General features: G+C 42.1%; 1 protein-coding gene across 2 annotated transcripts in view; it reads left to right on the top strand.

Annotated features, from left to right (window-relative positions):
• The window catches only part of GRM8 (glutamate metabotropic receptor 8), a 752,204-nt gene that overhangs the window by 117,807 nt on the left and 607,205 nt on the right, over positions 1-27,192 (top strand). For both annotated transcript variants that reach the window (XM_060019983.1, XM_060019982.1), the window contains exon 2: positions 13,501-13,717. In XM_060019983.1, coding sequence (XP_059875966.1) covers positions 13,501-13,717 — 217 coding nt within the window. The remainder of the gene's footprint in view (positions 1-13,500; positions 13,718-27,192) is intronic.

Below are 27,192 nucleotides of genomic sequence, written 5' to 3'. Positions count from 1 at the left end.
AGTATGTCTGGGGTGGGGCCTGAGGTTCTGCATTTCTAAGAAAAGCTCCCAGGTGATGCTGATGCTGTGGGTTTGTTGACAATGCTGAGCAGCAAGGTTGTAGAGACTCCCGTTTCTGTAGTCAGTGCTGATAAATTGACTTTTTTGCAATGTGAATATATCTTTTATACCAAATCACATGGATACTTTTTTTTCCTTTCAAGGCATTTTGTACCTAAATTTAATTTTTGAAAAAATCTTCATTTGTGGTGGCTAACCTGGCCAATGAAAGATAAAAGAAAGATGAGGGCCGGACAAGGTAGACCAAAGTCATGCATTGTGTGCTGTAGATGGAACACACTCAATGCTGTATAGACAAAAACTGTTACAATGAAGTATGTAGTAGTCACATACATTTGAAGTCAGGCTGATGGGCTTGCTGTATTTTGAGACCCTTGGTGCACCAGTTGGTTTCCAGTTTATGCTGCGGGAGAGATGGCAAGTTTTGGATGTGTGCTTTTGACATACCAGTTGGACACTCAAGAGGAGATTTCAAATAAGTAGAACTTCGGTGTGGAGCTCAGCAAAGAGATTTAGTCTGGATGTATAGATTTAGTCTGGATGTATAGTTGGTGGGGTCCAAGCTCCAGCTGAACCATGAAATATGACCCCGAGGGAGTTGTGTATGGGACCAGAGGAAGTAAGGACAGGGAACTATGGTTGCTTCCTCAGAAATGTGAGCGCTCATGGAAGGCAAACCTACTAGAATGAACATTTAAAAATGGACTTGAGGTAGTGGAGGGCAGAGGTGCTTAAGAGATGAGTCAGGAGTCAGACTGCCTAGATTTGAATCCCATTCTGCCATTCACAAATTATTCAGCCTCAGAAAAGTTACTTAACTTCTTCAGATCTCAGTTTTCTCATCTGTAAAATGGGGACAGAGCATGTAGCACAGTTCTTGGCCAATACAACATGTTAAATAAATGTTGGCAAAACCAACCAAACACATGAACACACATACATGGGCACACATAGTGTTTCATGAGTTAGGTGTGCAGATGGGATCTGACACATAAAGGAGGTTTGTCAAGGGCAGTAAGCTGGCTTTCTCAAAAAAAGATTGTGGGTGGGGCAAAGATGGGCAGAAAGGCTAATCAGTCCACTTTGGGGAAACTTAATGTGATGCCCTTTGTATACTAAGATGATGAGATGATGTTAGTCAGGCGAACGTGGGCTTGGCACATTCTTCAGTGTGGAGTGGAATAATGGAATCTGAGTCATTTACATTATTTCATCTACTGTTCCTCTTATCCAATCATGGCCATTTATGAAGTTGGCTATTTGTTTTTTGGATAAGGAGTGGTTTTTCTTTTTCCTGTGAAAATGGAGCTCTAAGTAAGACCTTTAATCTCATCTGTACCCTCTTGTAACATACGGAATTCACCAGCTTAGACAACATCAAGGAAATGAAAATTTCCAGTGGTATTTAGTATTCAGAATCAGTACCTGGAGGATGCCAGCTGGTGGATAAATAGTCAGTTGGAGACCAGGATATCAATCAAGGTGGATAATCACTGAAAGTCCAAGAAATCGTCAACTGAGAAACTTATTTGCACAGACAAATGTCCCTATCAAATTCTGCCTTATTTCTGGGATTCAAATCATGTATTATTGAGTGGCAAAATGCCAGTCTAAATGGAATATTTGCTAGATTAAGTTTTATTGACTTCGATTCATTGGTTATAATTGCTAACTTTTTATTCTTTAGTGTTTGAGTGCTGTCATGGTTGGGGGGAAGGTTGAAACACAGCGGTGATTGCACAGCAAGGAAATCAGCAGAAGAGGAAAATTAAATGCTAGGTGATGGTTTGAAGTCAGCAGTGAAGGGAATGAGTTGGGGGAAGAGTTAAATTTTTAAGTGATTTAGCAAGTGATGCTAAGAAAGTGCCATGCCATCATTGGTTTTTCTAATATAACAAATCATAATTGATCATTTTTTTTTACTCATGTAAGAGAACCTCGTTACAGAAAATCTTCGCTGTCCTAAACAACTCATTGCAAAATTCTCCTTCCCTTTTGTTTGAAAGAATACTTAGAGATAGATTTCACTTTGAAATCCCAAGCTGCTTGAAAACTTTGTTGAGAATTTACAGAGAAGTATCTTTTACTCTGAAATGCAGTGGAATCCTGGCAGTAGAGGTTAGAAATAGTGAAATCAGGGAGTGACATTCTCCAGGTCTCTCTGGGATGCTGGGTCACTGAGCACAGTCTTTAGAGGTGGACAGATCCGTTTATTTCTCTTTCCTCCTCCTCAGAAGTGCCGAAAATGTGTATCATCTTGAAAGCAAAAAAAAAAAAAAAAAAAAAACTAGATTATTCTCCTGGGTCAGTTCTAACCTGCTTCTCATGTCTTTTGAAATACTATCCCAAAGCTTTCACTGTCTGCGTAAAAATGAAGAGAGAGTTTCTTTTTAGTTTTCAATCACTTTTTTTTTTAAACTTTTTAAAGGAAACAAATATTTGAGCTTATAAGTAATATCAAGTATACATTTATTTTTTCCTGGGTTCTTGTGTTAAAGTTGTTTCTCTTCTATGGGCTTAGTTTCTGCTGGATTCATTCATTCTTTCATCGTCCACCTATCCATTTATTTGTTCATTCATTCCGGACCCGTACAAACCTCAGGATCTATGAGAACATGATGTAGTCGCCTGCTGATAATTACATAGTTATTTTCTTAAATAGTTCCGGTATGAGAATCCCAGTTAGGCATACGCTAGTTAATAGTAGTATGTGTAAAAAGCAGGGGAGCAGTGGTCTTTGCTTTAATATTATTCCGCCTTTAGCAAGTTTCTAAAATTAAGTACCTGTCAGTCGACTGCCCCTCCTACTCACTTGTACACATTGGGTGGTTTACACATTTGAAGGAAGTCCGAAGTGAGAGGCAATCTGTGGCTGCTATTCCATTTCCTGTTCGCCCTCATTTGTCGTGTGTCAGCTTAATGTCATTCCTCAGGGAAGCCTGCCCAATGCCCACCCCCGCCCCCCAGATGAGTTACTCTTCCCAGCCTGTGCTCCTTTTTCACAGCAGTCATCACAAGTGCTGTTAAGTGTTTATTTGGGTGATTGTTTATTTAATGCCTATCTTTTCCATCTGACCATATGCTCTGTGAGGGTGGGGGGAACCATGTGTTGTCTATGGCCCAATTCCCAGAGCCTGTCATGGTGTCTGGCACATAGTGTGAGCTAATTTGTTGAATGAACTAATCAAAAAGTAACCATTAAAAAGACATTAAATTTAATGTAGCCACTAATCAGAAAAAGTGTGCATATTGAATTAACCTTTTTCATCTGTGTGTAATACTGCATAGGTACTGGTTATCATTTCCTAGAAATTACAGCATACTGAAGTGTGTGGAAATTAGAAAAAAATACGGTGTTCACTTTTTTTTTTATAAGGGAAAATTGAAGATCAGGAGAAACCATAAACTAGAGGAACTGTAGAACTAGTTGGAATATTAAAGTCCCTTCCTTAAAAATTATAAAAAAATAAAGGTTTTAAATTCAACTTGCTATTAGAACTTTTGAATGTATATACGCAGGGTAGTTAGGCTTAAAAACTCCCACATTGCTAGTGATTTGATAGATTATAACAACTCTTTCCCCTAGGGGCTGCTGTGCTTTCTCATTGTAAAATGTAATTAGCAGATGTAAAGAAAGGTTTATTAATCTTATAGGATATAACTATGGCTGTTTATATGTAAATTCTTCCACGTTCACGGATTGCTTGTCTTTCATTTTAAATAAACAGGTTAGAAGTCAAATGTCATTACCAATTTGATTAAAATCATTACAATTCTTTTTTTTAACAGGTCACTACTTATTTTATTTATCAAAAGATAACGCTAACTTAATTGGCCTAGTTTTAGGGTTGGAATTTCCAATAGCCAAACGAAAATGTCTTAGTGTAGATGTTCTGCCAAAAGTATTTGAAAGCATCAAGCTATAAAAAGAAAAAAAAGCAAAATAACATAGAAGCCTGGATATCTGCACCACCATCCGTCGGTTTATTTAAAGTGTCTAATGATCAATGATGAATGAGGCTGGGGATGGGTAGCTTCTGCTCGCCCCTCCCGTTTACCTTCTCTCTTGCGCTGTCTGTTCACTCTCCTGGGAGGCAACTCTGTCCAGACAATGTCAATAGGTTCTTTGGCCCCTTGGTTTCCTGTGGATTTGGTCAAGGGGAGAGCCAGCAGGAGGTCAGGGAGGGCAGAGTTTGGGATATGATTTCCTGGATCCCATCCTGTACTGTCGCCAGGGGGTGGCTGTGTCCCTCCCTCTGCGGGGGTGGGTGGTCGCTGCTTCTCTCAAATGGTTTCTGTCCGTGACTCCTTCCGGTTTCTGTAACTCCTCCTTCCTCTGGTTCTTAGGGCACAGGCGTGGCAACTGACCCCTTTTGACTCTACTTGACTATGGCTTTCCACTGTCACTCCCTCTGTACTACCCCTGCCTTGAAAATAGACCCCTTATTAACTCCCCTGAGTTACCTGAATTCAAGAGTGCCCTTGAATTCAGGTAACTCAGGGGAGTTTTCTCCCGAGTTTTCTTCGCTTCCCAGACTCATACAATACCCTTGAACAAATGGTGATAAATGCACCCTTTTAAAACTCAGTAGAATACATCCAAGTGGATCACGTGAAACCCAGAGATGACATTGTAGTGTAACATCTATGTCTACTTTCAGGCATACATACATATGTACAAAAATGCATTATTCATCTTTTGAAGAAAGTGTACCTCCTATGACTTCGTGTTCTTCATATTTGCCTCTGAAATTTCAGATTCACCATCAGCAGCAAACCCTCTTTGAATTATTTATCTGCTAGTGAGAATGGATTGACCTTGTCTCATCCTTCTCTGGTTGGCTCTGTTGTGGGTGCTGTGCATTTGTGAGAAGGAAGTTTCTGGTGAGAGGTAAGGTCTGTATCCTGGCTCATAATAGAATTACACTTATGACCTTAAATGTTCTAACCATTGCTCTATACGTAGTTGTGTTAACTGACCACAGGCCCTTTCACTGCGCGTGTATAATTAGATGTTGCTTTCTCTGGATGAGCTGATGTTGCGGAGAAGGATAACGTTACAGTACAATGAAATCATTCTCTCTCTCCGTGGCCTCCACAATTTCCCGTTTCAATAGACCACCTCTCCTTTTCTTTTGCTAAACCCCACAGTGCATCAAAACACGAAAACTTGGGTCCTTCTCTGAATCAACGGTGGGAATTCAACTGAGAAGAGAGTCATGGACTAATTTCACATTTGGCATTAACTTGTACAAACAGGAAATTTACTCTCTGTCCACTGTGTGTATTTCTTTGAGCAGGTCCTGGTTTGGGAGGGGAATAGTACTTCAGAAACAAATTCAGGATAGTCGTCCCTCTTATTATTACTTCACGCTTTGGCCCTACGTTCCTTTCTCCTTTTCCCTCTCCTCATTCCATTTTCATGAATCTGAGAGGAGCATGAAAGCTCAGGGTAGTGTGAGGCGGGGAAGGTGTGTGCTGAACACTGACTTCTAGCCCCAACTCCTCATTTTTATCCAATTTCTAATTAAATACTCACGTTTTTGCCGCAAGCAACTAGTAGTTTTAATACCAGAGAGCAGTCGAATTTGAAAAGACAAAGTTAATGGCTGTAATCATTATGCTTTTCTGGACCTGGTTCTGCAGTGAAAACAAATCCATCCCAAGACCAGGTGGCAGGAAGCTATCGTAGCGATGGCTGCTGTTGCTAAGGCCAGCATCACTGAAGAAGTGCTCAGACAAGCACTACCCCCTGAGGAAGAGCATGGCTTCAAGCTGATCTTTCACTGGAGAAAACCAATGTTGCTATTGAAAGACACCAAGAATCCAACCCGCCAACCTCTTCTACCATTAAGGTCGACAATCAATGGATGAGGTTTCTGTAGAGATGAAAAAGCACAAAAACCTTTTTAGTAGGAATTGATGGTGAAGATGTGTGTGGCTCAGGTCTTAAATTGTCTTCTGTCTGCAAATCTGTCCTCAGATGTATGTGAGTTTCTTGCAGGAAGGCTTACATTTCCTATGATCCTCAGGGGCTTCCTCTGAGCTGTGCTTTAGGGCTCATTGCCTGTCAGGGGTGTCTTGGCTTCCTATGGGATCCTTGGCAAACCAGAAACTGGGGAAAATGGACACGGGATTCATGTCATTTTAAGCAGATGTGGAAAGTTTCAAACTTAACGTAGTATTTTAATGTGCAAACAGTAGGGAACTTTAAAGAGGCACCTGGGGTGGAATTGTAATCTTCTTGGGCCATGAAAGAGTATTTAGGGTGGTAAAAGTCTCTCGGCCCCTTTGCATCTCAGTAACATCCCATCTCACCCTGTCAGTCATGTGGAGTTAGATTCAGTGACTTCAACAGGGAGAGACACAGTCTACCTGAGGAAGCTGTAAGCACTCTCAGCTCTGTCTAGAAAGTGTATGAAGCAATGGGCATGAGGCTTGGGGAAGAAATAGGGCTTGGCTGGGCCAGGGAACAGAAAGGAAGCCAGTCCACTGAGTCAGGTTAGCAAGGGGAAAAGAGGTCAGATGCTGAATTGCAGGGTCCTGTGGGAAGAGTTTTAGGCTTTATTTTAAGATTATTGGGGAAATGACTGAAGGGCTTTCAGCAAGATTTTGATATTACCTGATTATTATTATTTTGTTTAAGATCAGTTTGGTTGCTGGTGTAGAATGGATTTGAGAGGGACAGGAATGGAAGCTGGAAGACCATCAGGTGGTTTCAGGAATCCAGATACCACAGTGGGTTGGACTAGGTCAGGGCATGTACCATCCCTACGGCATGGCCTGAGATGACTTCCTGAATGTTAGATTATGTCTAAGTTCTGGCCAGTAGGAAAGGGGGAGGGGCATGAGAAAGGCCTGCTGTCTCCCTTTAAGGACATGTTTTCAGAAGTTATACTCACCGCTATACTACTGATCATAGCTGCAAAGAAGGCTGGGAAATGTAGTTTTCTTCTAAGTGGCCAAGTCCTAGGTAAAAGTCTGAGGTTCTCTCTGGAAGAAGTAGAAAACAGACACTGGAGGACAATAATATCTGCTAACTACTATTTAAAAAGAAAAAATATATATATATGTTTGTTTTTATCTTTAACAAAATAGCTAAGAAACTGTACATGAATTTCTTTTGAAATAGTACTAAGTTGAGATCTAAGTTAAACTTTTGGAATATATTAGAGTATGTCAGCCCAAGATTCACAGAATACCTAGCTAATGCAGATCAAGTAATTAGTTTTATTAAGAGCTGGGCAAACACCAGATAACTTCCCAGACACATGGCTGGATTGGAAAGGATCCAGCGTGGACTTGAGGCCGAAATGGGGCCTCCTACTCCTACATCACATCTCAAGCTTGGGACCCGCTTCTGCCTGCACAGGAGACTTGACGTCTCTTATTCAACCAGTGGCATGGACTTCATGCTCTCTCACACACCTGTTGTCAGGAGAATATGGAAAGCGGTGGGCTTCTGTCCCAAGAAAGGAGACCCTACCTGTTCTTCTTACCACACAGGGAAAAGAAACAAGCCTGGGCTGTGTGTGGGCAGGTCAGAGAATGAAGGCAGAGCATTATCCACTCTTGCCCAGGAAGCACGGAACTCTGACCTCTCGTTCAGTTTCTCCTCCCCTTTGGGAGAATACATAAGAGGAGGAGGTCTGGGTAGGAAACATGCATTCTGGAACTCCCCAAGAGGGATTAGGCTGAGGGTAGGAATCTCTTCTTTTATAGACTGAAGTGAAAATATGGTGGGAGAAGGAGCGGGTTTTTTTTCGAACCAAAACAATTATCAGAAAATGGAAGCTCAAGCAATTTTTAAAGCAGGGTATGGTGATGGGTATCTTGAGTCGTGCAACTGATTGCCGCAGATATGCTTTATCTGGGTAATGGAAACTGGCCGTATTTTAAGCACACATCATATTCTTATGAAACCTCAGCACAAGGAAAAGAAGAAATGGGAAAAAAAAGCAAATTGACAGGTGTTTCCAAATGGTGCAATTTGATGCCTTAAAGCGCTGAACCAAGAAAGGGAAGGAAAACATCCTGTAAGTACAAGTGATGGAGGAGGCTTGGGAGGGAAAGTGGATGGAGAAGAGCTAGGAGGTTAGGGCAGGGCTGAGGGTGGGGAGGCAGGGCAGTGATGTCCCTTCTACAGAGACCTGGAAGAGTGGGTGGACTGGTAGGGTTCCGGCACACTCACGGGATAATAGAAGAGAGGTGAATAAAAGGACCATTTATAAGGCGTGGGCACAGTTAAAGTCCCAAACCTGAGATGGGGAGAACTCGGGAACTAGCAACCGTGGGAAGACCTGAAGGGCCACGGGCAGTGACTCATCATAGGAACCTGGTGAGGGCCTCAGCCGCGGATGAGGACTCAGGTAGAGAAACACGGAGTGAGGGCTGTGGCGGGGGAAGGAGATGGGGACTTCACTACTCCCTTCTGTCTTCTCCTGCCCTCACATCTTCTGTAGGTGCCTCCCACGGGCCAAATTCAACTGAAAGCCTAAAGTGAGGGATCCCAGGTGAGACAGTCACAAAGCAACCTCCTAGGACATACAGCAAGATGGAGAACATCGAGAGGCACAAATGGAGAAGAGCCCACATGACATTTTGGTGGAATGTAGGGTAGGGGGCCATGGTGAAGAGGCTGTATCAAAATTCCTGCCGCAGTTTGAGTAATTAATTGCCTCCAAACATTCATTGAGCACTTGCTCTATTAGGTGCTGGTGACACCAAATAAATCAACAGAGACCTTGTCCCTGAGGGGCTCCTAAGCCAGCACACAATTGTGGTTATAATGGCAGATGATGGAGGCTGCGGGACAAGGGGCAACAAAAGACAGCTCTGCCTGAGAGTGTTAGTGAAAGCTTCCCAGGGAGGAGGGGGTGGGTGGATGGATGGATGGATGGATGGATGGATTGAAGTACAGTCTATTTACAATGTTGTGTTAGTTTCAGGTGTACAGCAGAGTGATTCAGTTATACATATATGTATCTATTCTTTTTCAGATTCTTTTCCCTTATAGGTTATTACAAGATATACAGTATATAGTTCCCTGTGCTATACAGTAGGTCCTTGTTGGATATCTGTTGTATATACAGTAGTGTATATATGTTAATCCCAGACTTTTGAGCTGGATATTGCATTTGTGCAGAAGATCACCGGGTGGAGGAGAGGGGTCTCTCTACACAGAGAACAGCGTGGGCAGGGATGCAAGGTGCCATCAGGGTATGACAGCAAAGGCTTGAAGTTGGGAAGGAGGATGGGACAGAATCCGACACCAGGGCTTCAGGAGCCAGACTGAAGAGTTGGGATATTATCCCTTGAAGGGGCAAGTGGGACTTAACAGAAACTTACAAAGAATGTGACATCTTACAAAGGATGAGCTGATGCAGAATGCATTCCTTAACACCTCTCTTCTTGGTACACTCTCCTTTTCCCTCTCATTTCCCTCTTTACTTCTATGCCCCATCCACCACATTTTTTTTTTTTATTGTTGTTTTTGTTTCTGGTAGCTGAAACCTCCAGGGTGAAGGGATTAGTTAGGATGGATTCAGTGTAGGGAAAAGAAAAAGAAACATTCCAGGTTTAAAAATAATTCCCACTTTAGTTGCCAGTAGGAGTTTAATTTGAGGGTAGTGGAAATATTGGGGATACCAACACAGAAATTAAAATACTGAATGAGCCAATGCTTAGTGGTCGACCACAATAAACTAAAAATGAGATGCGACTCCATGACAATTTGAAAAGTCTTGAAATAGGCTCTGTATACCCTGGCGTCTATTATTGTGGGCTGAGACATAGCAAGAACTGAACAAATGAAAATACAAACACATACTCTCACGTTACTTTTCCGCACATTGATCCGCAAAGAGAAAACTCTCCAAGACTTTGCGGAGAAAGTCCTTTACCTAATTATTCAAACAATCATTTCTTATCTGCACTTTTATTTTATATACACTTTACACCTGTTTAATTAATCCTACACATGATGCTGACTGCTAATTAAACAGCCCTGAAAGTGACTGACTGAAGGTAGTAATTTGAGATAATTAGTTTTGGTTTCAAACACTAGATTTTCACACTTTGTGCTCATTTTTAGAAAAGGGTGACTCATTATTATAGGCAGGGTGGGGGCTGTGTAGGGCATTTTCCTGCTGGACTCTGGGCAGCTGAGGAAGTGGGAGGATTATTATACATCCAAATAGGACAAGGAAATGGTAGAGTGCTGTAGAATTTGCTAGAGAATGCTCCCCATCCCCTCCTACACACACACACACACACACACACACACACACACACACGCACAGAATCCCTTCCAAAATGAAGGTCACGGGCTTCTCTGGTGGCGCAGTGGTTGAGAGTCCACCTGCTGATGCAGGGGACACGGGTTCGTGCCCCGGTCCGGGAAGATCCCACATGCCGCAGAGCGGCTGGGCCCGTGAGCCATGGCCGCTGGGCCTGCGCGTCCGGACCCTGTGCTCTGCAACGGGAGAGGGCACAGCAGTGAGAAGCCGACGTACCGCAAAAAACCCCGACCAAACAAACAAAATGAAGGTCAGGCTCATGGATCTTTTTCATTAGAACATAGAAATGAACATGCTCTTGATCTCTGGGAAAGTTTTACCTAGTAAAGTGTAGACCTCACTGAATCATCCATTGTCTCTTTCCCTGGTCCTCTAGAAGCAAGCAAGAAAAGGTAAAAAAAATTCAAGATTTGGTGTGTGGTTAGAGATTTGGACGGGTGTCCTTGCTAAGTAGTTATCTGCTACAAAGACACAAAGCCTAATCAAGGGGACAGTCTATCGAGAGATGGCTGGTGTATCTGGCAGAGAAAGCGAAAGGGCAAAAAGGAGGCAGGTCAGGACTAGTTTTCATGATCCCACAATGTTAACAGGCAAGTTATTTTGGTCCTACCGGAAGAATTGGGTGTGAAATAGGCTAAATTATTTTTTGTAGGCAATATAGATAGACACAGGTTACACGGAAGCGGAACAAATCCTGCAGCACCCTGGAGAGCTCCAAGCACATTCTTTTACTTCTCTTCCCGGGGCAAGGAGGCTTTCATGTCTTAGGATGTTCAATGTCACTTCACTGGCTACCAATACGGAGTAGGACTCTCTAGACCTAAGAAAGGTTTGGATACAGATGTTGAGGGTTTATAAAGGTGTCAAGAGGAGAGTCAAAACCTCCTTGTGGCTTGGGAATCATCTGGCCAGGGAGTGATAAGTGATGGTTGGATCCCAGAGTGTGTAGCCCTGTTTAGGAAGATGGAACGGCAGCTTCTTTGACATCAGAGCACTGACATTAGCTGCAGGATCTGATGGAGAGCAGGATTAATGGTTTTATGTACAAGTCAAACCTGCATCTTCAACCAAGCAACCTGAGTTAGTGCATCATGGAATCATTTTGACCTCTGAACTTTCACAACACAGCAAGGCAGCAGAGGAGTAACGAGATGCACACCTCTTAAACTCCAGATCCCACAGTATTATTGCCCACTTTTTAGTTGTTTTCATTCATCTCACAGGAACCTCAAAAGAAACAAATCAAAAATTGAACACATCATTTTTGTCTTCCAGAATCTCTCTTGTTTTTCTGTCTTGGTAAATAGCAAACATCGTCTACTCAGATACCAAAGCCATAGAACTGAGAGTCATTACACATTCTTCTTACACATTTCCTTGTCTTTTAGATAGTTACAGGTTCTACACCCTTCCTTTTTTCCACCTGCCCCTGCCTTATTTCAGTTTTTATACTTTCTTACATAGATTTCTGTAGTAGTTTTCTAACTGGTTGTCCTGCATGTAGTATGGTTTCCCTTTAATTCAGGTTATCTCTAAGCATAGCGTGGGTCCACCTGCATCAGATTCTTCTGGAGGGCATATTAAAATGCAGATTCCTAGATCTCTAGACATCCTAAGTCAGAATCTTTGGGAATGGGGCTGCCCAGGTGGACACTGAAATTTGAGGGTTGCTACTCTCCCCACTGCTGCCAATGTGATTTTTCTAAAACAAAAATTTGATTATGTCATTTCCTTGGTTACAATCATGCTGTGCTTCCCCATGGCCTTGGTAATAAAATCCACACTCCTTGTCATACCTGACTAGCCCTTCATCCTCTGGTTTCTGTCCAGCTTTGCAGTTTTCCTTCCTGACATTCCTCCCTTGGTATCCTGCATTCCCACCATGTGAAATGCTGCAATACCATACCATGCCCTTTCTTTTTTTTTTTTTTTGATGTGGACCATTTTTAAAGTCTTTATTGAATTTGTTACACTATTGCTTCTGTTTTATGTTTTGGTTTTTTGGCTGCAAGGCATGTGGGATCTTAGCTCTCCCACCAGGGATTGAACCCTCACCCCCTGCATTGGAAGGCGAAGTCTTAACCACTGGACCGCCAGGGAAGTCCCACCATGCCCTTTCTTGACTCTATGGCCTTGGACATGCAGTTTCGTGTGGCTGAAATGTCCTTCCTGGCCTATATGCCAGATTTCCTGCATCTTCCGTGCTCTGTCTAGCCTGCATGTCCTTCTGCCATACTTCTTTAACATCCCTGTATTCTTCTATCCTAGCACTTTTCACTGGTGGAGTAAGAGTCTTCACTTGTTTATACGAGTGAATATTGCATTTCAAACATTTTTAGGGGTAGATTTATGGCATGCAGTTAATTTGTTTCTCAGCTTGAATTTATTTAGGAGAAATGACATACGATCTCTAATTTTGAATATCTTCTAGCAATTCACCCTTTTTATGTCAGAAAATAGTCTCTTTTCCTAAAGCAATTGTGGTATGGATTCCTGTTTTGTGATTTTTCTTTTTTGAGGGTGGGAAGGCTGGAAAGATGTTATAATTAAAAGATACATGGTTAGCTATTCCCAAATCTTATTGTGGTATGTAGTGATTATATCAATAAGCAGTGGCTAGACTTGCAAAACTATATATTTAAAATACTTTACCAAAAATATAATCTTAAGGCTGAAATGGTATCAAGCATAAAAATAGCCTCATGTTAAATTCTCTGTTCATTATTATGTAGCCTTTATGTCCTAAAGCCAAAGATGATTTCAGAGGTGATTTTTTCTGAAGCATGTATGTACATTTCATGTTCATTTCTGCCTCATTTCCACACCAGAACTTATCATGTACAGAATAAAAAAGCAACAAAAACAAAAAGCACAAATGCTTTGCTTTGGCTTCTGAAACAATGGGACCTGAACCCAAACTAAATCCTTTCTTACTGTTTAGAAATGTGCTTTGAAAGAAAGCGAGTCCACAGACCCTTATAAAATACGTTCTAATTAAATTGGTGGTCATGAAACCATATTTTGGCTGCAGGCTGATCTGTCTAGGTTTCTGGTATAGCTTTGGCTATTTAGTCTCTTGTGTGACGATCCATCATTTGACAGCATTCCTATGGGTTGAAATGACCTGTCATTTGTTTCGCAGATACCTCAAATCAGCTATGCATCCACAGCCCCAGAGCTAAGTGATAACACCAGGTATGACTTCTTCTCTCGGGTGGTCCCCCCTGACTCCTACCAAGCGCAAGCCATGGTGGACATTGTGACGGCACTGGGGTGGAACTATGTGTCAACACTGGCTTCTGAGGGCAACTACGGAGAGAGCGGTGTGGAGGCCTTCACTCAGATCTCGCGGGAGATCGGTAAGCGTGTATTTATCAGATTATCGCATTTGGAGATGACAGGTTGCAGAAGTCTGGGCACCCCCAACAGCTCTCTGATCTGTATGGGATAATTAGAGCTCCTAGAGATACGTGACCCAGGCTGTCCACTCTAGGGGGAAGCTGGGTTTATTATAAATGATTTTGTTGTTCTTGGTCTATCAAGGTGACACTTTGGTGCTAATTTAGGAATTAGAGCTCCTGACTCAGGCGAACATTTTTTAAAGCTGTCTGTTTTGACGAGGGACTTCGCTGGCACATTAGAGCCACTGTAAATTTGAATAAATGACATGCTATTTGATTGTTCTAGATGGAGGTTTACATTAGCGAGTCATTAAGTTTTTTTAAAAAGGCACTGGAATTTAACATCCAACACTAGAGGGAATTAACACTGGTAATCATCTTAAAACAGTACTGAAGTAGCCCCCAAGGCTATACATAAGCGATATTCTTATTCTCATATTTCACTTTTTGAATTTTTATTCTTACCTCAAACTCTGAGGTAAGGGCAAGATGTGAAAACTTGGTTAAAACAGGGTGCTCGTGAACTCTGTCCCCGGTTTTTTCAAGGTTCTCATCCAAATCTCTGTAGGCGTTTTACTACGTGTATGTTTAACCATGAGGCTTACACTGCGTGGGAAAACCAGAAAACAAAAACAACTTAGGGCATAAATATTATTGCTGACTGGCCAACAATATAACTTTGTGGATGAAAGGAGACATGTTACCATTACTTAACAAATGCTATTGTTCTTACTAAGAATTACTGAATAAAATTTGCATATTTTTCTATAAAAGTAATAACAATGTTTTGTCGAAAATTTAACGTGCCCTTTAGCTGTTTTTGAGTAATTTTGAACTTGCAGGAAATTATATTGATAATTTATTGTTTTTCTTAGAAGCTTCAGTGCAGGAAAAGACCATGGGAGTGATTTGGGCTTATTCCCTAATTAGCAAAGACAAAGTTATTGGAATAAGGTTTTCTCTCGAAACACTTGAAGATGCCTGCGATCTGTTCTTCTGCATATAACAGAACATGGAAATTTATTATACATAATATTTGGTGTGTTTACCATTTGTTCCAGTGCTATGCTGTTACAGAAAATGTAGAAAAGACCTGGTTTTGTTGGAAAGATTGGCTTAATTTATTTAAGGGACAACTATTCATTCCTGTTGTAAATATCCAAGATGCCATAACCTGTGCTGTTTGGAATTTTAATTTATATCACTACTGCTATAAAGATGATTCAAAACATTCAACTGAACTTTAAATGAGGGTAAATTACATTACCTTCTTGGAAAAGAATCCCAAGTTTATCCTTAGGAGAAATGCCCACTCAAATGAAAACAATAGCTTCTGAAAGCAGGGTTAATGCATTATTTAAGCAGCTGATGTCGGTTCTCACCAAAGTGGTAATTCAACGACAGAAGGAAACTAATAGAGCACGTATTGAAATGAGAAGTTTTCTGCAGTGATCCTGTACATTCTCAATTATAGGGCACATTTTGTGTGCACGAAACAGATTACTATGAAAAATTCAGTACAGGACATGATTTGCCAGTTGTTGAAGTATCTGATAAAATGCATTGTTCTAGAAGTTAAGTGAGATCGCAGTTTTACTCTTCTTACTAAAAAAGAAATATTTTGTTTTCACTTTTAAGGAGCATTGCTCTTCTTAGGTAACTGTCACCTAAAAGGATTCAGACGATACCATTAATTATTGCTGTCTCTATCTTAGTCATTAGTACGGGAGAAAATAATTTTAGTGCCTTGTGTAGGATGCTCTTGATAGAGCAACCTGTTTCTTCTGTGTTGATCCTTTCAGTATTCTGTGACGTGATTGGCTTTCCATTCTATTTCAGTTCTCACTTATCTGGGGAATGGAGGAGGGCTGGGTTGTCAATTAATATGCAGAATACTGAAAAGGCCAAATTAGTACCACACTAGAGTATGCCATGGAATATATTAAATATCAAAATCATCCCTCATTTTAATGACAAAGATTTTATCCAGAACAAAAATAGCTGAAAATGAAACCTTTTACATGACAATGATATTAATGGGAATGGCATAGGGTAGCAACTTAACCCATTCTGAAATGATCTGATGCCTCTAATGAAAATTCATTAGTTCTATAACGTTTGCTCCTCTTACTACGACGTTGAAGACATCTCTGTCACTGTGTTACTAGTGTTTTTAAAAATCTTAGTCTCTTGACTGAGAAGGAGAGTATACATTCATTTTTTGGAGTGTCTGCCTATTAATGAAATTGTATATTTTCCCGACTCTTCTAAATTTTCCTGTACTCTGTTCAGGATTTCTCTCTTCAAGAACGTTGATTGCCAAGAAATTTCAGTGTAAATTGAGGCTTCCTATGTTTTGTCTCTGATTAATTCTGACAGATCATAATGGAATGATAGTGAAAGGAAAATCTGTTTAGGGATACAATGCCTGTACGGTTTGTTTAGAACGTTTTTCATCTTAACAAAATCTGAGACGTGGGGAAGTGTCCTTCGTGAGTCTTGGAGAACGAAGTTTATGAGTGAATGATGGTCATGGACACAGATGCCCGTGATGTCTCTTCTCTGGTCACGATCCTTCTCAGGGAGAGAGGGACAGGAATTATTTGATAAAATAAGACAAATAGCCCCTTGATATCCTAGCTGTTATAATCTCAGCCCCTTGACTATAGCATTTTTATTGGAGAAGTCAAAAGAAAAATATTTGGGATCAACAAGTAGCACAATCTGACTGGATCATAGTTTGTGTAGTGAGGTATGGAAGACAAAACTGGAAGGCTTTGTGACAAGGACACATAGGTGAGCACTTTACCTCATAGGATAGTAATTTTATCCTTTATTTTCTAGACAATGGAGGAAACTACCGAGGAGAGAGGGGTCTACTAGGATATGTATTTAAGACTTTGCTAATGAGAAGCGAAAGATGGGGAGACCAGTTGAGAGGCCTCTGTAGTATCAGTCTTAGCCTCACATGGGGTAGTGGTAATAGAAGTGGAAGAGGGAACAGACTTGAGAGGCACTTGGAGGTGGAGTCTCTGGAACTTAGCAATTGATTGGAATTAGAGCTCGAAGGTAAGAAAAAAATGAAGCTTGAAATTCTGAACCCGGGCAATTGGGAAAATGCAAGTAGCATGAATAGAAAAGAGACAGTGAAGTGGAAAGGTTGGTTTGGGGTGGGAAGCATAGTTTGGTTATGAACTCAAGAAACTGTCAGTACTGGTACATACCTTTGTGGAGAAGAGCAGCAAAGAACATTGATCTAAAGCCAAGGCAGGAATTGAACTATAGATCTGAAGCTCATTCAAATTGATGATTGAGGTGGGAAGGGTAATTGCTGAGGCAGAACATGTAGTAGAGTGTGAATTAAAGGGGGTGGAAGATACACCCTTGGGGAGAAGCTTTACATAAAGGTGTGGGATGACGAGCATTGGTGAGGGTGTAAAGGAAAGGGAAGCCTTGCACACAGTTGATAGGAGTGTAAATTGGTACAGTCATTATGGAAGATAATATGGAGTTTCCTCAAAAATTAAAAACTGAACTACCACATGATCCAGTGATTCCACTTCTAAGTATATGTCCAAAGAAAATGAAATCAATATCTTGAAGAGATATCTGCACTCTTGTGTTCATTGTAGCATTATTTACAATAACCAAGATATGGAAACAAACTGAGTGTCCGTTGATGGATGAATGGATAAAGAAAATATATGTTAAATGGGATATTATTTAGCCTTAAAAAAGAAGGAAATCCTGCCACTTGTGACAACATGGATGAACCTGGAGGACATTATGCTAAGTGAAATAAACCAGACACAGAAAGATACATACTGCATGCTGTCACTTATATGTGCTCTCACTTATAGGTAGAATTTTAAAAAGTCAAACTCATGAAAGCAGAGTGTAGAATGCTAGGAGCTGGTGGGGGGTGGTAGGAGAAATGGGAAGACGTTAGCCAAAGGAAATAAACTTTCAGTTAAACAGGATGAATAAATTCTGAAGATCTAATGTACAGAATGGTAACTATAGTTAGTAATACTGTATTGTATACTTGAAATTTGCTAAGAGTTGATCTCAAGTGTTCTCACTACACACACACACACACACACACACACACAAAGCTATGTGAGATGATGGAGATGTGAATTAGCTTGATTGTGGGTAATTATTTCACAGTGTGTACATATATCAGAACATCATGTTGTACACCTTAAATATATACAAGTTTTATTTGTCAATTATACCTCAAAAAAGCTGGAAAAATAAAATTAGTATGAATGAAAAAAAATGAAGATTTGGGAATAATGGGCTAGATTTAGTAAGGGAAAGCTAAGAATAGGGCAGAGTGTTCTCTTTTCTCTTCTCTTGATGGGTTTGTGGCCATGGGAGGGCTCTCAGTCTTCTTTGAAGTTTTCCATGATAGGCGATGGTAGGAGTTCTTGAGGAAAAAGTCAAGGTTATTGAGCAGATATTCATAAGAGAACAGGAACTTTGCCAGAGGGCACAGCTGAACGTGTGTGGTACAGTGGCAGAGAATCAAGGAATGTCCCTGAGAGCGCGTATATTAGGGCTGCCATAACAAAACACCACGAACTGGGGGGCTGAAAGCAACAGAAACATACTGTCTCACAGTTCTGGAGGCTAGAAATCTGAAATCAAGGTGTCGGCAGAGCCATGCTGATTCTGAAACCTATAGGGGAGAATCCTTTCCTGCCTCGGTAGCTTCTGGTATTTGCTGGTGATCATTTGTGTTCATTAGCTTCATCCGTCAATCCAGTCTCTGCGTCCATCATCACATTGCTGTCTTTTCCCTTCTTGTTTCTGTCTCTGTCTTCTCTTCTTATAAGAATGCCAGTCATATTGGATTAAAGGCCCCACCCTACTCCAGTATGACCTCATCTTAGCTAATTATATCTGCAATAACCCTATTTCCAAATGAGGTCACATTCTGGGGTACTTGCTGTATCTTTTGGGGAGACACAATTTAATACCCATAACAGGGGGTGGTAGTGATGAAGGGTGTACTTAGGGAGATAACTCGCAGTGACAGGGATGGGAGGTCGACCAGGAGGACAAACAGTTAGCAATAAAGATGAGGGGGGTGCTCTGTAGACAGAATTTGGTAGCGGAGCAGACCATAATATAACCAGCTCAAAAGTTCCTTTTGAAGTGCTGCAGAATTTTACTCTCCCAGTCTTGACTACTTGGGTAGATGAGGCAACCTAATGGATGACTCAGGGTTCCAGACGGGGGTGGGCGGTGGGATCCTTGTGTCTGGCTTTCCCAGGATTCTAAGTAGTCAGGAGCTTCCTAGTAGGATCGCAGCGGACACTCCCTCTACAGTGGTGTACCGGCTGTTCAGCCTCCCTGCTTTGTGTAATTCCAAGCTATTGTTCTTTTCAATGACACCTGGGAAATTTTGGACATCTAGAGTCTTTTCTGGCCTAATTTATTTTTATTTCCCCCTTTGGTCTCTTTTGGCTTGAGGGAAGGGAATAGCTTAGTTGCTGCTGGTGGTTAAGACTTCTCCATCCCCTATGTTACACATCCTCAGTTGTTAGCACCACAGTCCTCTATGTCTGTCTTGTTTTAATGCTTTGATATGATGTTTTCATTGATATTATAATAAGAAGGTTAATAATACATACCCATGCTTTTCTGTCATAAGCTCTGGAACTTGTAGTTTGTGACTCAATAAATGACTTCCTTGAGGCTGTAGACAGATTCTTTCCCTTCTTTGTCTTACCTTATTATATTATTTAAAAAAGAAGACAGGATAATAAATGTTAATGCTGCCAAGGGGCAAGGAAGCTAAAGCTTTATCTTTGAAGATGAAAGGAATCTGTGATAGCATTTTATCTTTTCACTGTGGATTTGCACAGTATGGCAACACACCTCCTTTAATCAGTCATCGTGTTTATGAATGCTTTATTGAAGATGACAGGCCTGCGAGTCGTCATCCCACACATTACAAGGGGCAGAACAGACCTGATTCTGTCAAATCTACCATACGTGACTTTTTTTCTTCTAATTTGCAAATGCTGGAAGCTTCTGACTATTGTCTGACGTGTTCAGAATCTTAAAATCTCAGACTTGGAAGGGATCACAGAGGTCTTTGGATTGGCACAATCTGTTTGAAATGTTAATGCAATAAATCAATTTAATTAATTCATTTTTGTGTGTATGAAATGACCGACACTTGCCAAAACATTTGATAGTAATTTATTTTCGGTGTGGGTCAAGAAATAAAGTAAGGGAAATTTCATTCCACCTCTACAATGGAAAAGTGTCCTCTGATCATTTTAAGCTAAGTCAGTACTGTTTTAAAATAAAGCGTTTTTTCCTCTTGGGTTATAAACGAGAATCAAGTTTCTATTAACTGCAATGAATCTGCTTCAAGAATAAAACAAAGTATTTTAAGTGAGAGAAAGAAAAAAGTACATAAAAAGCAGCTTTTTCCCATAGATGTTCACTGCTTTGGAAAAATGACTTCCAGCAGGCAAAAATCAATTTGACAAAAGTATTAATGTTGTAAAATACTGTGAATGAAAGGAAACATTTTAATTCAATTGAAATTTTTACTTTATATTCCTACAGCTGACTTCCACTGATAGCACATTTCAAGTTGCACATCATGTTTAATTAATATTAACACCAGGTAATTGGCAAGAATAACTTCAAAGGAGGGCTGAGGAAATTGCAAATTGGAACTGCAGGTGCAGCGATCCTGCGGAAGCTTTATAGGGATCCAAAGAAAGTGTATACGATTTTGACAATTACTGCAGAACTTGATCAAATGGAACATCATTTCAAAGCCCTTCTTCATTCTGGCCTTGCTTAATATTTAGGGCTTAGGAACTGCTAAGTAGCAACAGCTGCTATTAATGTGAAATGGCAAATAGCATTCAATAGATGCTTTTAAACCTATGATTCTAACGCCGTAGTTAAGTATTTAGTAAACAATGGCAGTTTGATGCGGTGGAACACACCTTGGAGTCAAAAACGTGTCTAAATCCCCCTTCTTCAATTATGAGACTCTGTCTGAAGATTAATTTCCTTGTCTACAAAATGGTGGCCCTCTGCTCAGTGATCATCGTGTGCTAGAATACTTGTGAAATGTTCTTTATAAACTCTAAAGTGCTATTTGATATCAGGTATTACTAGTGAAAGGAATGGGGATAATACGGATTTTTTTTCCAGAATGTGTGGCAAACCTGTAGATTATTATGAAGGTGGTGGATGTGCTGCCAGTGTGTAGGATAAATAGCCAGGGAAGGCTTTGCATGATTCATTAGTTACCTTCAAACTTAGTCATATTCTGCCTGAAAGATCAGAGAGGAGATTTTGAGTGGCTCCTGACCGCCAGCTCTCCGTTCTCTTTACTAGCCCTCCACAACTGCTGTGGTACATCTTCTACCCTGTCTTAATCTTGTCACCCCTGGCTGTTGAATATTGCTTCTGGTGTCACCAACAGTTGTGTTTGCTTGGGTCTGATTGTTCAGGTAGCACATTGTTCAGATATCAGGACAAGCTTGAGGTACCTTGCCTCATCCTTAGTGATGTGCTCTCATGAGTCCCTGAGCTTAACCCTGTGGATTCACTTGCCACTCTGATCGTAATGCCAATTTCTCTGTATACCTCTTCCTCCAGAATGTGTTTTTCTCAATGGAAGGACACTCCCCTACCCCAACACCCAGTGCAGTGCCTGGCATATGCCAGGTGCTTCATGAATTTCTGTTGAATGACCATTGTCACCAATTCATGGCTCTGTTGGCGCTGTGAGCCTAGTGGTCAGGCTTCCTCAGGCTCTGGGAACCGAAGGGCAGAGATGGTCCCAACAATGGCTTATGCATTTTCTTTGCTAACACGTAACCTATATGGGAAGCTTTGGTCTTCCACATTGTTGAACCACTCAGAATTCAATTTTTTATTACTGGAAAATACCAAAGCCTGTAATCTATTCGTTCAGCCCACCCTGGATTCCCTCAGGCCAAACAGTGCTGGGGAGTGGCTAAGAGCTTCTTATCAGCTGGGTCTGACTTCCAGATCTGTCACAGCTTAGCTATAAGACCTTGGGTAAATTACTTACTCTTGTTGTGCCTCAATTTTCTTATCTGTACAATGGGGATAGCAATTGTCTAAGAATCAAAAGAAATCATACAGAACAACGTGTAGCTCGAGGTAAGTGGTCAACAACTGCCAACTCATGTTGTGTTAGGCATCCTTGCTGATGGGTGATCCAGGGTTGTCTTATTGCCCAGAACCTGTGCCCTGTTAGCTCAGTGAGCGAATAAGAAAGCAGAGTGAGGCCTACATAAGAGCTCAAATAAAAGCAGCCAGTCCTCCTCATTCCTGAAACTTGCTTTGTACCTCCTAGCAGAGACCAATCCTATTATTATTTTTTCTTAGCATGACTCATATACTACATAGAATAGTGTTGGCACCTAGTTGAATGCATGAATTAATTAAATGCCAGTCAGTGGTGGCTCACCAAGTATGCTTTCTCCTCTTCCTTTTGTGCCTTCTATATATTAACTGACTCAGCCAGCATCTATTGTGTACCCACCATGGATCAGGGCATCCTTGTTCTAGGCTTTCAGGATCTAGAGCTGAATCACGGCCTCTGCTTCCTAGCTGGTTACTGTGTATCAGAGGATACAGAGATGTAAACAAACACTTTCAAATGAATGTGATCATTGCCTTCATGGAGGCATCATTCAGAGGCGTTGGCCAAGAGCACAGTGCCCAAGAGAGGGCATCCTGCAGTTCATGTAACGAAAAGACCTGCCATGAGGCAGTGGAGGGTGACAGTTTATGGACCCCAAGCTCAAAGGGAGTACGCTGTGTGATGTGAGTGGAATGAATTTAGGTAAGTTCAACACAAGTTCTTGAGAAAGAGAGACAAAAAATGCATGTAGAATATGGTGCCAACTTTGTAACGTGTGTATCTGTGAACATATAGTTTTGACAATCCTCATTTCTTGATGTATGGATGGATACCCAGATGTGTCCGTCCATAGATAATCGGCTTTAGCCCCTGTTCCCCCCGGTCACTCCCACCCAGCATCACCGATGCCCTAGGCAGCAGTTTCAGTTTTGTTCAGTTCCCGAGTCTTAATCAGGGCCAATAGTTTGTCCTGACCTTAGCTTACAAGTTTCTGGGCTTTGGAATGATTTTGCCAAGACGGACCCTGTACCTGGTGGTCCCAGGGTGAGCCCTGAGCTCCCTTCTAGGTTGCAGCAAACTTACAGAGCTGTCTCACCCTGACTCTGGATCCCTAGCAGTGGGACTCTGCCCCAGACTCTGACCTCTGAGGCTGAACCACGACACACTGCCTATTCCTTGTCAACTCTTTCCCCTGACTGTGTGGAGGCATCTGGTCCTCTGCACGACTCATGCACTTGTTGAGATCTGACTATGCGTGAAGCCATTGAACAGAGTCCTGTCTATTGGGTCCCTAGTGTGTGCGGGGATCCTGACCCTGTCTAGCTTGTTGTCTTTATATTTCTCACATCCTTTTAGTGTCGTATCCCTAGAATAAAAGGGGTTCAGTCTCAGAGGATGGTTTGAGTTTCTCTCTCAGAAATTCCCATTTAAATGCTTAGGAAGGGTATGTCATCAGCAGGGTTGTCCCTGTTTCGAGTTATTCTTTTCCTGCTCCCTAACTCTTATTGCCAACTGTATGAGTTTCCTAGGGTTTCTGTAACAAAGTACAACAAACTGGGTGGCTTAAATGACACACACACACACACACACACACACACACACACACACACACACACACACACACATATTTCTTTTTGGCTGGCTCTGTGGCTTGTGGGATCTTAGTTCCCTGACCAGGGATGGAACCTGGGCCCTAGGCGGTGAAAGTGTGGAATCCTAACCACTGGACCGCCAGGGAATTCCCACATAAATCTATTGTGTCATGGTTCTGGAGGCTGGAAATCCGGGATCAAGGTGTCAGAAGGGGTGGTTCCTTCTGAGGGACCCACCCTAATCCAATATGACCTCATATTAGATGATCTCATATAAGTATGACCTCATCTTCATTAATCATATCTGTAATGACCCTTCATTAATTACATCTGCAATGAAAATAAGGTCACATTCTGAAGTACTGGGAGTTAGGACTTCAACATGTGAATTTTGGGGGGGGACACAATTCAGCCATAACACCAACCCTAACTGCTGGATTGAACCCTGATTCGTGGAGTTCTGTCTGAACTGAACCCACATGTGCCCCGGTTCTTTAGGTGGATTTGGGGCCCTGGACTCCCCTGTGTCTCCTGAGGCCTCAGCTTCCGTAACCAAGGTAGCCAGCCCCGTTTCCCCTTGTCCTTGCCGGCTGGGCTCTGCCTGCCTCAGAGCTGAATGCCTGCGTCACGGCAGGCGTGTGCTTCTCCGCCTGCGCTTAGCCCCAAAGAAATTGCATTCTTTCATTTCCCTTTCCAAAGTCATTTTCTTGTTCAAGCTCTTCTGTTTGGAAACTCCAGCACTAGATGAGCGTGCCATCCGCACTTTACTGTGTTGATAGAACATAATATGAAAACATCTTTCTGCAGAAATGAAGCAACATCAGAATCCCTTCCTGTCACTTTCTGTAGGTGCTAAAAGAGTTGGCCTGAGAATGAGTGTGTTTTCCCGCTTTCCGTCATAACTTATCAACTAAGCAATAATTATGGTTTCCTTGAAAAGGAATGGCTCAAGAATAGTGCAATCAGGAAGGTATAAGATGAATAGTTTATTGAAAAAGGCGCCAATTATTTCAAGGGTCACATCCCTTGGCAAAACTGGGCCACATGGTCCTTCTGCTCTAACATCTGTATGTTTGACAGATCCCGGGCTTCTTTCTTTGCTTCTTTCCATGCTGCCTGGTCAGAGGCATTTCATGATTCACTGGGGACTCCACAAGGGGAAGGCAGGGGAAAGGAGGCAAAGTGAAACTCGAGTCAGCACATTTTGTTTCCTGTTAACAGCTCTGGGAAGAGGTTTGGTCGAGAAAGGAATTTTAAGTAATGATTTAAACATATCTCTGGCAGTTCCACTAGTGAGAAAAAAAATGCCTCGTGTAGCAGCTCAGACCTACTTCTGAAGCAGTGGTACACAGGGCCATGTGACTCAGGGGCCACATGTGCATCATGAATCACCGCTGGCACCCACATAATGGGCAATTAAGGGAAAGAGGCAAGTGCAGAGTACATTGTTAGCCTATTGTGTTTAGTATCGTGGAGGGCAACCACTGTGCTCCCCTTCAGAATGGGTTTGATGTGACTGCCAGGAGGAATCCTAGGGTGGATGGGAATATTCATGGGAGTTGATGTGACACTTCATTCAAGAAATATTTGAGCACGTATTGTACGTTTGGGCCCCCTTCTAGGAGGTTGGGGATATGGTACTGGGTGAGTCCAACCTGATTCCCGCCCTTGTAGGCTTTCCTGTCAAGCTTACGGTCTTTACATTTCTCATATTCTTTTAGTCTCCTACCTCTGGGCTATGGGAACTCAACCTAAGCCTACAGTGTGAAATGCCTCAGACCGAGAGTCCATGAAAATAACGAGAGAGGGTCTGTAACTGTCACATCAACAACTTGATCCCTTGGGTGTTCTGGGGATACCAGAGTTCAGTCCATGTCCATGGCATGCTGGGTGAAAGAATACATAGTTGAAGGAAAAGTGTGCCTGTGTGGGCACACAGAGGGATAAATCTGGACTTAGGAAGCTCACCGGGTACAGATGTTTGGGAGCAACACCAAATGCAGGATGGGACAAGAAGTGCATCTAGCCCTGCAGAGCATAGATCAAGAGATTATGGTTCTGGGTGATAACCTGAACCGACTGCCCTGTGGCAAGAGATCCGCTCACGCCACATCTCGGCCCGGAATTCCTGTCCTCCCCCTATGTAGGTCTGGTTTACATTTCCTTATCCTTCAGTTCTTGGATTATTTCCAGGAAGCCTTCTCAGATCTCTACCTTCTCATCCTCCCAGACAAACGTAAGTGAGGTTTCTCTTCTGTGTGTTCTCTCAAGTAAAAAACCAATCCAGACTTAGACAAGGAGAGGCTTTATTCAGAATTAAGACGATTGCAAGAGAGAGAAGACTTGAATTCAAAAATCCACAAGTATCGCAAAGTCAAAGGGAAGAAGGGTTTTCTTTTATATGGTAGGTAGCGGTAAGCAACAGCTTAATAGAAACTTTTAAGGGAAGTCTGGGTCGGCAAAGGGGAAATGACCAGGAAAGTGTCCTGCTCTGATCAGCCGCTTTCCAGAGGCAGCTGATAATGGGGACATGGTCCATTTTCCAGTGCTTGCTCAGATTTGGGGGCAGACAGAGTTCAGGGGCATGTAGGAAGGAGAGAAGCCTGAGTACACTTGTGTCGAGACAAAGTAGCGGGTGAGAAGTGGGCAACTGTGAACCCTTGGTCCGTTTCTAGGGAACCATGAAGATATCTTACCACTGTGGATTTTAATGACTTCTCTCTTCCTTCGGAGGTGGAGAGCATACCTTATTTATCTCAAGTCCAAGGAGGAGGTCGTTGGAACCCCCAATCGATAACCAGTTGGTCAGAAATACAGGTGATAACTTGGGCTTGCAATTGGCATCTGCAGTGTGGGCCAGGGGTGGGGGGTAGTCTTGTAGGACTGAGCCCTCAACTTGTGGAATCTGATAGTCTCTCTGGGTGGACAGTGTCAGAGTTGAGTTGAATTGTAGGAAACTTGTTGGTGTCCTGAGAACTGCTTGTCGGTGTGGGGAGCCCCTCGCCAGCACTGGAATTGATATCAGAGCCTGTTAGTCTTTGTACAGTACTGTAGTTGCAAGGTCTAGAAGATGCTCTAAAAATGTTGAATGAGTGAGTAAATGAACACACATCAGGTGAGTGAATCCTGGCAGACAGGACACCAGGAAGCAGGTAGTTTGGAGGAGGAGGTAGGTAGATGGACAGGCTAGCAGTCCACATGAAAGTGCTCAGTGGAAGAGGGTAAAACCCTGCCCAGGGTAAGAATTCACAACATACCTGCTGTTACTTGGGAGGCATGGGGTCTGGGGGCATGGCTGGGTCTACAACAGGAAGTTGCATGGGAAGGAGAGAGAACCAAGAAACCAATTCAGGGCCAGGATTAAGTTGGGAAACAGAAGCAGTAGCTTAAGTAGGTGACAGCGAGTTTGATGCCCAGATGGCTAAACTTGATTCTCAGAACCAGAACCAGATGGCGGATCTGCACTTCCGGTGGGGCAAAGCTGAGTTAAGGGCTAGAGCTTTGCTAGGTCTGACAAATAGGGGGGATGCAAAATCAGAAAGGAGGTAAATATGCTGAATGTACTATTCTCCTTTCAGCTGGCTTTGAGTCTTCCAGGTATGTAAGTGTGTGATGTGTTTCATGACTGCAAGATGTCCTAAAGGTTTTTGATGTTTAGACTCATGACTCCAGGCCCCGAG

This window comes from Delphinus delphis, chromosome 9, assembly GCF_949987515.2.
Source record: "Delphinus delphis chromosome 9, mDelDel1.2, whole genome shotgun sequence".
Lineage (NCBI taxonomy): Eukaryota > Metazoa > Chordata > Mammalia > Artiodactyla > Delphinidae > Delphinus > Delphinus delphis.
The sequence above is the reverse complement of the archived record's forward strand: the minus strand, read 5'-3'. Positions and strand labels throughout refer to the sequence as shown.